The sequence below is a fragment of the Podarcis melisellensis genome (assembly GCF_964234715.1).
Source record: "Podarcis melisellensis genome assembly, chromosome: 11".
In the NCBI taxonomy this organism is placed as follows: Eukaryota; Metazoa; Chordata; class Lepidosauria; order Squamata; family Lacertidae; genus Podarcis; species Podarcis melisellensis.
This window is the reverse complement of record NC_138543.1, coordinates 49,646,617-49,661,448: the sequence shown is the minus strand read 5'-3', so window position 1 is coordinate 49,661,448 and position 14,832 is coordinate 49,646,617. Positions and strand designations below refer to the sequence as shown.

The window sequence follows — 14,832 nt, the reverse complement described above, 5'->3', positions numbered from 1 at the left end:
CGGATTTACGTATAAGCTAGACAAGCTACAGGTTAGGGCTCCACTCTCTTGCCCCCCCCCCAAAAATAGAGGGAAATAACCCTGGATGTACATTTCCAAAATATAAGCAACAGTGTTTTGTGTTGTGCTCCTATGATGTAAGTCATGGTATAAGTTGTGATGTGCTCCTATGATGTACCCGGTAAGTCATGAGCCCTGCCTGCTCGCCTGCTCCCTAAAATACCACTGGTTTGCTCATTTCTATATACAGTCATACCTTGGGTTACAGATGCTTCAGGTTGCATTTTTTCGGGTTACGGACCCGCTGAAACCCAGAAGTACCGGAACGGGTTACTTCCGGGTTTGGGGGGTCGCGCATGCACAGAAGTGCTGAATTGCAACATGCGCATGCACAGACGCACCGCTGCAGGTTGCGAACATGCATCCCACACGGATCACGTTTGCAACCCAAGCGTCCACTGTATAGGGTGCCTGCATTCTGCATGGACTGGTTGCATGACAACATGCACAAATAGGTTTAGATACCTATTAGGTCCATAAATTACCATATAGCACACATTCAACACAAAAAACAGTGACAATTTGTTGTTGACAAAGGACAGCTAGACATATAAAGGACCCCATTGCCTTCAGTAGCGTAGGGCCTCATCAAACCTAAATCCGGCCCTGGTAGGAACCAGTTGCAGTTTTGAGCACGGCTAAGAGTCAGCAAATGTTCTTGGGCGCCAGGAAGCTTGTTGCTTTTGATAGGGAGAAGGACGGCTACATATTTGTATATGGCAGATGATCCTGGTGGCATGGTCAGTTATGTCAGACAGGGTCATATTTGATGGTGCAGCTTGCCCAAAGTACGACGCTGTGATATAAGTCAAATTTGTATTGACTTGTACAATGTGTGTTGATCTGCTTGGATGTCCTGTTCCCTTATATAATAATTGTTGGCTGCATTAAGAATTACTCTGTGTAATGATTTAGAGTAAGAGGGACCATTGTAGTGTTATTCTTAAATAATGAAATAATCTTAAAAACAGGTACGGTGGAAGCTGCTTCATCTTCCCTTGGAAAGGTCACATTTTGCTGTGTAATTTTCTTATGGCAGCACAAATTAAGTTTTTTTAAAGGTTTTTTTTTATGGCATACCAAATTAGCTGTTTACCACTGAAGTGATGATGCATTGAAGGGTGAAATAATACCCAGCTGTTGTCTCTCTTCCTGAAGCACAGGCTCTGTGTGTACTTCAAAAACCCCAGAGAAAATCACAAAAAGGGAGGCCAATAATTGCCCTACAAAGTACAAATGTCAATATTGCAAGACATCACTTACCTCCTATGACTATTTTTTTACTTAATGGTAAGAAAACCATTTTTAAAATAGTGTACAGACTTTTATCAAATAGAATCCAAATATTTGTTTTCAAAAAATATTCAGAAAGCATTCAGTTGTAACAGATGTAACAAAAAACCAGTCTATGTGTATATGTTCAATTTTTTTGTAATTGATTTTGGTTCATATCCTGAAGATTTATTTTTATTTTTTACTCTATATCGGCCAGGGTCTGTCTTTGATTTTAGAAAGCAAACTCTGCCACGGATGCATGACTTCCTCTCTACAAATGCAGTGTGTACACTTGTATTGGTCTGTATCTATGGCTCAGTCACAATCTTAGTGTGTTGTGCAAATGAGGCCTCTGTGTATGCTAAGTATCGTTTGGAGAAAGAAACTGAACATCATCTTACTTGAGTCGAGAACTTCTGAAATATTTATTTCCCAATGATTATTTCTCTTGGGCCACAGCTGATAATAGACAACATGCACTTTCTTTTCCCTAAATGACTGGTGGAGTAGCAAGGCAGCAGTACATTAACACATGAGTTTCTTTAATTAAATATTGAAGAACCCTTCATTACAAACTCAATGTTGAGTATTCCACTGCCCCTCTCCGGGTAACCTTAACTCATTTGGAATTTTGCTGGGTGAATAAAAAAGTTAAAGAGCTTTCAAACAGGTTTTTGTGTGTGTGTGTGTGTTTTTGGTGGCACGTGCAATGGTATTGAACCGAGATGCATTTCTGTAGAACGCTCTTTGATGTTTAAATGCATCACATATCTTATCTCAATACAAATAAAATTAGTTTGGTTATTCTTTACTTTTGGAATTGAAATAAGAAGCCATTTTGGCATCTATATCAATTAATCATCATCATTATGCATATTGCATTTACAGGTGTGATACCATAATGGCGGGCAACAGTTTGGTCCTACCAATTGTGCTATGGGGACGCAAAGCTCCCACTCACTGTGTATCGGCCATCCTACTAATGGATGATGTGTCAATGATTGTAACGGGATGTCATGATGGACAGATATGTCTCTGGGACCTCTCTTCAGATCTGGAGGTAAGTTAACTGTGCACTATACGATGTCTTTCACGATGCCTAGGTTTGTTTAAATGTAATTAATGCCCTGTTTTGCAGAAACACAATTTAAACACATTTCTCAACATTTATAATCAGATTTGAGTGTGTGTCTAGTAACCTACAGATAAGGCATAGTTACGGTATGCATGCGTCTTCCAAAGCAAAACCTTGCTGCTTGAGCTGATGCATAACAATCAATATATATTATTGATATTCATAGGGTTGCTTTTGTAGGAGAGAGTGTTGATTTTTTTTTATCATTAGCATGGAAAATCAATGAATTCTGCTGGAAAGCGGCTCTGTTGGGTTCTCCCTTCCCCCTGACCTTTTGGAGGTCAATCTGCTAGATCAATTTAACATGAATAACTAATGCAGATGCTGAACCTGGGAATGCATTGTCTGTTGTAAACAATTCTGCTTGTAAAACTGCACTCCTCGTCCGCTTGTGTTTTTTTGGTTTGTGGTATAGTTAGGTGGTGGTGGCATTTGCAGCAAGCCTTTAAAGATCGTGCAGGCTTGAATGCCAAATAAATAAACTAGAAGCTGAAGTTCACATCTTCTGTATGCCATGCCATGTTCTTTGTTCTCTTTATGAAGGGTGAGCTTTCAAAGCTAATTGCATGTCTGTTGCACATACATAGAAAACGAGAAGAAGCAATGGAACTTTCAGTTGTTTGAATGATTATTGGTAGCTTAAACAAGAGATCTGCTCTGTGAAGTTCCAGTAACTTTTAAAATAAAACGTTTTTCTACCAATCGTAGCCTTATGACATTAGATTAGAAAGGCACATAGCAGCTGATTTGGCCAAGGTAACACCGCTTGCAGCTCCTGGGTGCCATTTAAAGCCAGAGACACTCATTTTTAAGTGATCTGTTTTAAAGCAAATAGTGCTAGGCAATTCTGAAGTGACAGCAGCAATACAAGGCAGTGTGTTTGTGCTGGAATATTTTATGGTTCTCTGCCAGTGAAAGGTGTGTACTCCTGACCTGGGATACCTTACGCATGTGAAGCAAAGCTGTGGAATGCAACAGCGAAAACTTTCCTATACAAATTGGATAAAAGGCATCAACTTGCATAAATTGTAAACTGGTTCTGTATGCAAAGAAAAGTCTTAAATGTGGACTGGTCTTGCTGAGAAAGCAAGCCATTGGCCACAAAGTGTGAGATCAATCGTTTGGTATTATGAACAGCAGGCACTTACAGGAATAACCACCTGACGTTTAGAAGACATCTGAAGGCAGCCCTGTTTAGGGAAGTTTTTAATGACTGATGTTTTAATGTATTTTTAATACTTTGCCGGAAGCCGCCCAGAGTGGCTGGGGAAACCCAGCCAGATGGGTGGGGTATAAATAATAAATTATTATTATTAATCCAGGAACAGAAATTCTTAGATTTAACTACTGAAAGTCTCCTTGTTTTCGTCTAAAAGAATGGCTTCCATTTCATTGAATGTGTCATTAAGACTCAACAGCTTAAGCATAACAGAATTTAAGAGGCTGCCTCTTTCTCTGTCTCGTTACAAAATCTGAGAACCACCAAGAGCACCAACAAGGGTGCACAAAGAAGCAGTCTTAATGGCTGCCCTCATGTTGTAGAACACCTATTGCCAGCTTGCTAAAGTCACAGCCTGAGCAACTTTCAGAAGTCTTGCGGGACCTTCTGCTTTGGCCATCAGAACCCAGAGTTAAGGGTGGGGAAGCAGTAGTGCATCTAGGTCATTTGAGACTTTGGGCTGTATCCAGTGTTCTCTGTCCACTAGTGCAAGGCCTCCTGCAGTAGCAGATGGGTGACTTTTAATGTTATGTAACAGAAGAATCCAATGCAGCAGTTGCACTAGCAGAAACTGGTTGCGCAACAGATTGAGTGATCTAACCCGGGAGATGGAGGCACCAGAAGAACCTTTTTTTCTTTTTGCTACTTCATTGTAAAGAAAATAGTTGTGCCTTACAGCATTATAATGCTTTTTAAAAAATTAAATGCCTGTGTCCTGTGCACACTCCTTTGCAAGGCATTGTCAAGGCGTTGGCTTTTATGGAGAGCCACCACCTTGTCTGACCAGAAGTTGGCAAAATACTTTCTCCATACCTATGGTAACTTTTGATTCAGTGATCAAGCTCAGCAATTCAGGTGCTTTCTCGTTAATCCTGAATACCTTTGTTTCTCTGATCCCAGATAAATCCTAGAGCCCTGCTGTTTGGTCACACAGCTTCAGTTACTTGCTTGTCCAAGGCCAGTGCTTCGTCCGAGAAGCAGTATATAGTGAGTGCATCAGAAAGTGGGTAAGTATAGCCCCTTCCCAACCATGTGATTGATTTCTCAATTTTTCATTCTCTTGAAATATTCACTGTTGTGCAGCATCATAGCCTCCTTGCAACCGATGGTGCAAAAGGTCATGAGCACTCATTGAACCTTTGCCCTTCCTCCTCCTTTCATCAGAAGGAGATGTCAAGAGATCAACTTAGAGATTCAAGGTTGTGGCCAACTGAGCCCTTTGTGCATGCAAAACAACTTCCCAAAGCACAACAAAGCTTCCGCTGGTTTGCTTCCTCCCCTCCCCACTCACAGCACCCCTAAAATATACTCCAGAGATTTTGGGAGACCCCAGAGCAGATTTGAGGGTGCGCTAAGAGGAGAGGGAGGGTGGTTGGCATCCTTCTATCTCATGAGATGAAAGAGTGTACCTCTGGGAGTGAAGTCCAAACTGCTGTCTTAGTCCAGGACACAAGCCTGGGCAGTATGTCTGGAGGTCCTGGGCTGCCCAGACGACAAGACACCCCCCTCAGCCTTGCTGATACGGCCCAAAGGAAAGCAGAACAATACATTTGGCACCAGCTTGGCTGCAGGAGTTGCCGGAAGGAAGCATACAAGACTCCACACCATCCATCCGTCATAGAGACTCCACTCCAAATTTGTGTAGGGTTTACTCCAGAGCCTTTTCTTTTCCCAAAGATATCCTGTGAGGCAGTGGATGTTTAAGATGAGAGTTTTCCTTCTCCTATATGGGCTCTGTTCCCAGGTGGGCGTTCCCCATCTGCCACTCATTTCCTTCTACAGCATGTGCAGAAACTGCCTTCTTCACTGTTGGACTCACTATTGGGCCTGTCTGCTCAATCTGCCAGACATACAGGGGAAATCCTTCATTTCCCCTGTATGTTTGAGAGCCATCAGATATCCTCACCTGGTTTAGCTGGCCAGCCCAAGGTGGGGTCGCTGTTACCGGCTGACAGCTTCTAGGAGCCACAGGCGAGAGCTGAGTACAGGTGGGGACCAAACGTGGACAAACTGCCCCAGAAGGACCACGGTGTGTCCCCACCAGAGGTACAACCCTAACATGCCATTGCATTTGCTAAAGTCATTCTGTGCAGACCTGCAGGTATAGGGCAGAATGCAAATTCAATAAATATAACAACAACAACAACAACAACAACAACAACAACAACAACAACAACAGTCAGATACAGTCATTGGTTCATGTGAATGGCAGGGCATGCAGGAGGATGATTGTTTAATTGTCCTTTCTGTGTTGTTTAGGGAGATGTGCCTCTGGGATGTGAATGATGGCAGATGCATTGAATTTACTAAATTAGCCTGCACACATACTGGTATACAGGTAAATGATTTATAAATAAAAGCCATAACTGGTTTTGTGTGATACTGTATATATAGGCTTCCCTATAACTGCTTTTTAAGCTAACAAAGTTTACAGGAACTCAGTTACCAGTTTTCATACAAGTACGACAGATCAGAGGGTTGAGGTTTTTTGCATTGCGAAACATGTTCACTGTTAATGATGTGTTAGAAAAACTGGCAAAAATATAAGTTGAGTACACTTACATTCTGTGAGGGGTAAATGGAACCAGTTTTTCTGCCTTTCCGTACCAGCTGGAGTGTAGAAATGATAATTGGCAAGATGTTTCTATGGTCTGTTATTAGTTTAGTAAATTCCATTATTAGTTGATGTGTGGTATTTTGCAACAAGAATGAATGGTAATACGAGAACTACAAAGCTAAATAAATGCCCATTTCCTGTAATCTAGTGCAACATATAAGCACAGGTTGTTGCTGTGAAGTGCACGGCACCAAGATTATATTGCTGACCTTTGAAGAACTTGTTCAGCGTTGATTTCTGGTATTCTTTTAATTATATGTAATGTAATGTTAGCACACAGCGTTTCAGAGTTGAAGTTGTTGTGAAAGTGGCAGTACCTGCAGCCGTGCACAAGCTTAATGGTCAGCAGGGAGGTGAATGCTAATGCTAATAATAATAATAATAATAATAATAATAATAATAATAGCAGTTTTGCTGGGAATTGTGTAACGTGTTTCCCAGGCACAATGCACCCACTGGTTTTGTTAAGAACAAAGCTCCCACTAGCAGAACAACTGTTGTTTGAGTGGGCTACTGCAGTTGGTTACCTCCCATAGTTTTTATTATGGGATGCTTTTTAAATAAAATAAAATAAAAATCTGCTCTTCTACAAAAATAGATTGCACCTATGGTCTGAAAGAAGATTCTGCATTGTGGATCAAGCACACACATCCACAGTACTATTTATAAAGTTTCTGATATCTTTCCTTCCCCCCATTTTTTAAATATTCAGTTCTATCAGTTCACAATTGGAACCCAGCGCGAAGGGAGACTGTTGTGTCACGGCCACTACCCAGAAATTCTTGTCGTGGATGCTACCAGCCTTGAAGTTCTTTATTCCTTGGTGTCAAAGATTTCTCCTGACTGGATCAGCTCCATGAGTGTTATTCGATCTCACAGAACACAAGGTTAGCCCGTGGTTGATTCTTACTTTCAGGAACTTTCTCTGCAACCATTAAGAAACAATGTTTGGTGTACAGGTCTTGATGGTCTGTCTTCATTTTCCATAGAGGATACTGTTGTGGCCGTTTCAGTGACTGGCATACTGAAAGTGTGGATCGTAACTTCTGAAGTGAATCACATCCAGGTAAAGAGAAACAGACCCGGATTCAGACCGATAGTCTTTCTTCTTCCAGAATTGGCTTTATTAGTCAGTCTGGCTTTATCGCCAAAAACGGTCAACAGTAACTTTTGCTGTGCTCCCGTTACAAATATAGACTTATTTTCATAAATGCTTCTATTTCTGCTCTGGACAGATGGTGTTTAAAATCTGATTGCTTAAGGGCTTTTTCTTATGACATGTTTACTATGCCTTGACTTAGTCTGAAACAGTACGTGCAGATAGAGAATGTCTAGTTTTTAACACACACACACACATACACAAATATATATAAACCTTTTCCTGGTTTTGTTCCTTCCTTTTGGAAAAGGTGGATTAATACACATTTCTTCCTTAGTTTCATGACCTATCACCAGTGTTGCTTGTTTAGCATTTCAGCTGCTTTGAGAAGGGGGAATGTCTGTTTCTACGGCTCAAACATAATTTACTACTTCAGCAAGTGAATGCTAGATGTAGCCATCATGCTACATGAAAATTGCTTACTGAAGTTGAAGGCGAGTATGTCACCCCAGCTAATTCTTGAAAGGAAGTTATGGTTGGATCCAGACTTTGTCTCTGCAGGTGAACAGTGTGGGAAGTGGTTCTGGGGCCTGCAGTGGAGAAAGAATTATCTAAAGTCCCCACGCCCTGTCCCACCCATGCCAGTGGGATCACTTCACTGGATTTAATTCCTTCTGTGGACAGAATGGAACTTTTTATCCATGGAAGGCAAGGTCTGGATCCAGCCCAATATGAGTTTAAAATCAGTTCCTCTCAAGCTAAGTTTTAAAGCTACTAAAAAGTTCATGTGGCAGGAAAAACCAACAAGAAAAAAGAACAATCTGATTAGTTGTATTAATTATAGGAGTGCAAAGGAGGAGTTGAGGAATTTAATGTATTGGAGATCATTGCATGAGTGACTGAAATGCTTTTCTCTCTCTTTATAGGATACAGAGCCAATCTTTGAAGAGGAGTCTAAACCAATTTACTGTCAAAACTGCCAAAGTATTTCTTTCTGTGCATTTACCCAAAGATCACTTTTGGTAGTTTGTTCTAAATACTGGAGGGTAAGGATAACCAGTTAAGTAAAAGCTGGATTTTCTTTATTCTGCAAGCTACAACTACTGTCAGTGAGACACGTATGCAAGGAAGCTTAGGATAGTCAGATTATAAATCAATTGGATTTTGATTTCATCAAACACATAATCTCTTCAGTGCATGTGAGCTCACCCTGTTGCTGGCGTGTTGCTTTTGTTTTATAATACTACAGACTTTATTCAAATGATAAGGTAAATTTTGATGGAGGAGTGGTAAACCTATGGCTTGGATCCGGCCCACCAGGCTGCTTCAAATACCAGCAAAATTGGGTATCTGTTTACTTTGGAAATGTGCCTTTTCTCCCTCTGGTCCAGCACCATTTTTAGGAGGTTTTAGTTTTCAGAAAGCAGGAACGTGTGCTCCATTCTGTTTCCTGAGCAAGACGACTTCTGGCAGTGGTGCTGTAACAGAGGGACAAAAAGTGCCTTTCCAGAGTAAGCATAAGGCTGTTCTAAGTGTTGAGCTGGGAAAAGAGGTTTTCCCTTCTTTGCCGTGTGCTGCAATTGGGAGGAAAACTGCTGTCTCTGTGACCATTTGTGATTTCAAGAGTTCTAAGTTGGGACACAGAGAAAGGGTTCTGTTTATCACTCTCTCTTTCTGTCTCTCTCTTCTCTCTCTTGGGCAGGGGTGGACAGTGAATGTGTGATGTGCTGGCATGCATCCCTCAGAGGATTGCCTAACCATGAATGTGACCCTAAGGCATAATAATAATAATAATAATAATAATAATAATAATAATAATTTATTTATACCCCACCCATCTAGCTGGGTTTCCCCAGCCACTCTGGGCGGCTTCCAATAAAACACTAAAATAGAATAACCTATTAAACATTAAAAACTTCCCTGAACAGAACTGCCTTCAGATGTCTTCTAAAAGTTTGGTAGTTATTTTTCTCTTTGACATCTGGTGGGAGGGCGTTCCACAGGGCTGGTGCCACTACTGAGAAGGCCCTCTGCCTGGTTCCCTGTAACTTGGCTTCTCGCAGTGAGGGAACCGCCAGAAGGCCCTCAGCGCTGGACCTCAGTGTCCGGGCAGAACGATGGAGGTGGAGACGCTCCTTCAGGTATACTGGACCGAGGCCGTTTAGGGCTTTAAAGGTCAGCACCAACACTTTGAATTGTGCTCGGAAACGTACTGGGAGCCAGTGTAGTTCTTTCAAGACCGGTGAAAGAAAGTTAGCCATCCCTACTTTAATAGAATTACTAAGATACCCAGTATGACCTTTGCTTTCCCAGGTGTTTTTTTTCTTACAAAAAGGAAAAGGGGAAAGAATTGCTTCTAGTATGGATTATACAATATTTGCAGTCCTTTGTCTCCTGTGTAGGGAGTTCCTCTTGTACCTTCTCTGATGGCTTTCAGACACAAAGCTAAAACATTCATTTTCCACCAGGCTTTTGACCCACTGAGCCGAAAACTTATACAAATCCCTTTATTTATGTCTCTCCATTGACTGTGACCTTTTTTTAACTAGTGTTTTAAAGATAATTTGTATCTTAAAAGATGTGTTCTGTCTTGGGCAGTTTGTCTTTGAATAGAAAGATGGTATATAGATCTTTTAATAAACAAAATATTTCTTTTAGTTACTAGTAAGATCAGCTGGAGTCAATTACAGTTCATGCTATATTTATGATATGCATTTTTAATTTGTTCCCTTTGTATCTAAAAAGTTCAGGGAGTTGCTGAGTTCTCAACTATCCAACTACAGGGCAGAATTTATGATACAGTGATGGGTTTTTCTTATGTGATTATTTTCTTTAGGTGTTTGATGCCGGTGATTATTCCCTGTTATGCTCAGTCCCCAGTGAGAATGGACAGACATGGACAGGTGGCGATTTTGTATCGGCGGACAAAGTAATCATATGGACAGAAGATGGTCAAAGTCTTATATATAAACTTCCAGCCAGGTACACAGGGACAAAGGTTTTCACTTTTAAACGTTTCATTTAAAGCAGGGGTCAGCAAACTTTTTCAGCAGGGGGCCGGTCCACTGCCCCTCAGACCTTGTGGGGGGCCGGACTATATTTTGAAAAAAAATAATGAGTGAATTCCTATGCCCCACAAATAACCCAGAGATGCATTTTAAATAAAAGGACACATTCTACTCATGTAAAAACACGCTGATTCCCGGACTGTCCGCAGGCCATATTTAGAAGGCGATTGGGCTGTATCTGGCCCCCAGGCCTTAGTTTGCGTACCCATGATTTAAAGAGACTTTCCTCCATGCTATTGGTTGAGAACAAAAATAGATGATGTTAACAAACAATACCAACGCATGGTTGGCTTCTTTAAACTAAATTGTGGCTTGGAAAAACCACAGTTCCCTCACTTTGGAAATTGTGGGGAACTGTGATTAGTTCTAAAACAGAAGGTTTCAAACTCTTTGCATGTGGGACGGGAGAGGAAGCATAATTGGGCATGCTTTCCTTCAATGCTAAATGAAGGTTGAATGTAAATGGAATTTACAATTAAAAGGCTGAAAGACGCAAGAAGTTCATCCTGTCCATATGTTTGCATTCGTGAAGGCTCTTCCTTGCTCAGTAAAACATATGGACTGCTCTCAGTTATTATACCCCCCTCCCGGCAATATAACGCTTTCTGATTCAGTGGAGTCTTCTGTTAACAGAAGTAGGGAAGGTATTTTTCCTGATTTCCCCCTATGCCTTCCCACATGTATTCTAAAGGGTTGGGGGAACTGTATGATAACAGTTTAGTAATTGGCAAGGAGGGCTGCAAGAGAGAGGGGGGAATTTGTAAAAAAATACACCTCCCTCACTTTTTAGCTCTTTGAAGCCTCTGCTGGAGAAACACAATTGGATGCAACACTATGTGATTTGCCTCTGTGGATTTTTTTGGGCATAAAATGACAGGGACAAGCATTCTGTGTGAGAAGTGACCAGTTAAATAACTATAAGAACCTGGAGGAGGTTCTACAGACCATTCCACCTCTGAGCCATTGATGTTGACCTAGTAGGTCAAACTAGCTCCTGAAGCAAATGAAGAAGCCTCAGCTCATGCCTAGCTATGTAGCCTGCGACCAATACATGTACACTGAAGCTGTGAGATTAAGCTTGTTATGTTTTGCTGTCTTTATATGTGTATGTGTGGCTCTCCTCCGCAGTTGCTTGCCAGCTAGTGACTCATTTCGCAGTGATGTTGGAAAAGTTGTCGAAAATCTAAATCCCCCTCAGCTCCACTGTGTTGTGGACAGAGCAGTGGAGAAATCAGATAAACAGGTAAGACTTTATTTGGGTTGCTGCAGTGTTCACAGCAAGGGGGCTTGTTCATTAAATGCTGTGGGGACAGTCTTGCAGTGAACATATTGGAACTGACTTTCCCAGCCTCAAGTCTCTTATGACTGGAAGGGTCTGTCTAAGCCAGGGTTTCCCCAAACTGTTTTTGGACTACAATTCCCACCATCCCTGACCACTGGTCCTGCTAGCTAGGGATGATGGGAGTTGTAGTCTAGAAAACCAGCTGGAGCCACAAGTTTTGGAAACTCCAATCTAAGCGCTCGGGTGTGGCTTTCCCCAACCCATTCTACCTTAAATTGTTTAACTGCAGATGCTGAGAATCATACCTGAGACTCCCATGTATTCACCAAGAGCTGTGTAAAACTGGGATTCTGATGCTCAAGGTTGCCCTCTACTTCTTCCTTTTTCTCTGAGATCACTCTGATGCCTCTTTCTTTTTTTTTTTTTTTGCAGTTATTAATCTGTCCTCCTGTGACTCGGTTCTTCTACGGCCGCAGAGAGTGCTTTCACAAACTGCTTATTCAGGGAGACTCCTCAGGGAGGCTCAGTATTTGGAGTATCCCAAATTCACTTGACCATCCAAGTGGGACAGAAGGTAGCTACTTCGCAATTAACTTTTCCACGCATCTTCAGTGCAGACTTTTCCCTTTATGGGAATGGTGCTCATTTCTGTAAAATCTAGCAAGTCTCCAAACTCCTGGAAAAGCTTCGGCATGCGTTGTCGCCATCCCTGTGGGAGTCTGTCGCTAGATCCCCCGCTCACAATTTAATCGCTCATCCTCTCTGTTTCAGTTACAAAGCAATTCATAAAAACCAGGCTCTAAAAGAATGGCTGTGTTTAGGCAGTTGTAATGTCTTGCGACACTTCAGAGCTGAAAAAAGGAAGATTCTGGCATGAACATAATCTCTTGTGAGATGTTATTTGAAAATCACTCCTATTGAAAATAAGTATTCTTCATCAGATGTGCAAAGTAAGAAATCTGTCAAGTGTAATACATGCAGGCAGGCATGGTGAGAATAAAGTAGCATACATGAGAGAGGCACTTAGATGAAGAAATAATTAAACTTTATTCTAATAATCAAAACAAAAAAATTCCTTCCAGTAGCACCTTAAAGACCAACTAAGTTAGTTCTTGGTATGAGCTTTCGTGTGCATGCACACTTCTTCAGATACACTGAAACAGAAGTTTCCAGACCCTTCTATATAGTGAGAAGGTGGGGAGGGGTATTACTCATACCTGGACCTCTTCTGAAGGCGGGCGGGGGGCAAAAGTCTTTGCTCCCCCCCCCCCGCCTGCCTTCAAAAGCCGTCCGGGGGCTTTTAAATCGCCCCGGGACAGTCCCAGGGCGATTTAAAAGCCCCCGGGAAGTCAGGCGGGGGGGGAGCAAAGACTTTCTCCGCTCTCCCGGGAAGGCAGGCAGGGGGGAGCAAAGACTTTTGCCCCCCGCCCGCCTTCAGAAGAGGTCCAGGACCTCTTCTGAAGGCGGGCGGGGGGCAAAAGTCTTTGCTCCCCCCCGCCTGCCTTCAAAAGCCATCCGGGATAGCGGGAAGCGCTTCCCTGCTATCCCGGACTGCTTTTAAAATGCTGGCGGTGGGGAGCAAAGCCTTTCGGCCCCCGCCGGCCTTCCTGGACCTCTTCTGAAGGCCGGAGGGGGGGGGAAGGCTTTGTTCCCCACCGCTAGCATTTAAAAGAGGTCCCCGGAGATTTCCCTATGGGCTTTCTTCTTGCGAAGCAAGCCCATACGGAAATTCGTTTTGCGAAGCGCCTCCAAAACGGAAAACCCTTTCGTCTAGCGGGTTTTTCGTTTTGCGAGGCGTTCGTCTTGCGGGGCACCACTGTAATCCCACAAACACGGCTAACCTGAAAAATTTTTTTACTAGTATACATACCAATATTGGTAACCAACAGCATCATAGAAAGGAAGAAGCCCCAGTTCGTGAATACCGTATTTCTCGCTCTATAAGACGCACTTTTCCCCTCCTAAAAAGTAAGGGGAAATGTGTTTGCGTCTTATGGAGCGAATGCAGGCTGCGCAGCTTTCGCTTAAGCTAGGAGAGCAAAAGGGATTGGTGTGCACCGATCCCTCTTGCTCTCCTGGCTTCAAGGATAGCTGCCCGAAGCCTCCTTCTCTAAAACTAGGTGCGTCTTATGGTCGGGTGCATCTTATAGAGCGAAAAATACGGTAATTTCCCAGATTTGTCGCCCATATGTGATCCTTACTGTGGACAACCAGGCAGGGCCCGTTTCCAAACACGGTTTTGTAAGGGTTAGCTTAACTGAAAAGCTTTGAGAACACTTGTACTTCTACAGCACTTTATTCTGAGCATTTCGTTTTATTCCTTTGTTTGTTCTTAAAAGCAGGATTGAAAGTGACAACTTCCACTTCCCTGCAAGAAGCGTTCACCAAACTTGCTCCTCGTCCGGCTGGAATTATAGATCAGCTGAGCTTCATGCCCAATAGCGATGAGCCGCTTAAAGTGACGGCAAGTGTATATATCCCTGCGCACGGACGCCTGGTTTGCGGCCGTGAAGATGGAAGCATTATTATTGTACCAGCAACTCAAACCGCTATCGTTCAGCTCCTGCAAGATGAGCACGTGCGCAGAAGGGGTGTGTGAGCAATCGTTAAAAGTGTGCCTTGAAATGTGGTGTTGAAGCATTTTATTTGCTCTGCTGGTATTTGAAGAGGGCATTGCGATGTAGTGTTTCTTCTGGCTTAGGGGTGTCTTCCTGCATCTGTTAAAATAGTTAACCAAACACAGGCACTTACTTACAGGAGAGCCAGTGTGGTGTAGTGGTTAAGAGTGGTAGTCTCGTAATCTGGGGAACCGGGTTCGCATCTCCGCTCCTCCACATGCAGCTGCTGGGTGACCTTGGGCCAGTCACACTTCTTTGAAGTCTCTCAGCCCCACTCACCTCACAGAGTGTTTGTTGTGGGGGAGGAAGGGAAAGGAGAATGTTAGCTGCTTTGAGACTCCTTAAAGGGAGTGAAAGGCGGGATATCAAATCCAAACTCCTCTTCTTCTTCTTCTTCTTTTAAAATCAAATGATATATGTGAGTGCTTTTGCTCCCACTTCTGAATTATGTTACCGTTC

The 14,832-nt window shown here is 42.6% G+C and overlaps 1 protein-coding gene across 4 annotated transcripts in view; it reads left to right on the top strand.

Moving 5' to 3' along the window:
- WDR7 (WD repeat domain 7) overlaps positions 1–14,832 on the top strand; it is a 216,620-nt gene that overhangs the window by 15,494 nt on the left and 186,294 nt on the right. For 2 of the 4 annotated variants that reach the window (XM_081929554.1, XM_081929556.1), the window contains exons 2-11: positions 2,224–2,395; positions 4,590–4,696; positions 5,949–6,027; positions 7,019–7,193; positions 7,296–7,372; positions 8,332–8,451; positions 10,242–10,387; positions 11,602–11,716; positions 12,188–12,329; positions 14,098–14,346. In XM_081929554.1, the coding sequence (XP_081785680.1) occupies positions 2,237–2,395; positions 4,590–4,696; positions 5,949–6,027; positions 7,019–7,193; positions 7,296–7,372; positions 8,332–8,451; positions 10,242–10,387; positions 11,602–11,716; positions 12,188–12,329; positions 14,098–14,346 (1,369 nt within the window). In that variant the 5' untranslated portion in view covers positions 2,224–2,236. Of the gene's footprint in view, positions 1–2,223; positions 2,396–4,589; positions 4,697–5,948; positions 6,028–7,018; positions 7,194–7,295; positions 7,373–8,331; positions 8,452–10,241; positions 10,388–11,601; positions 11,717–12,187; positions 12,330–14,094; positions 14,347–14,832 lie in introns of all 4 variants that reach the window. The other 2 variants (XM_081929553.1, XM_081929555.1) reach the window with 1 other exon arrangement.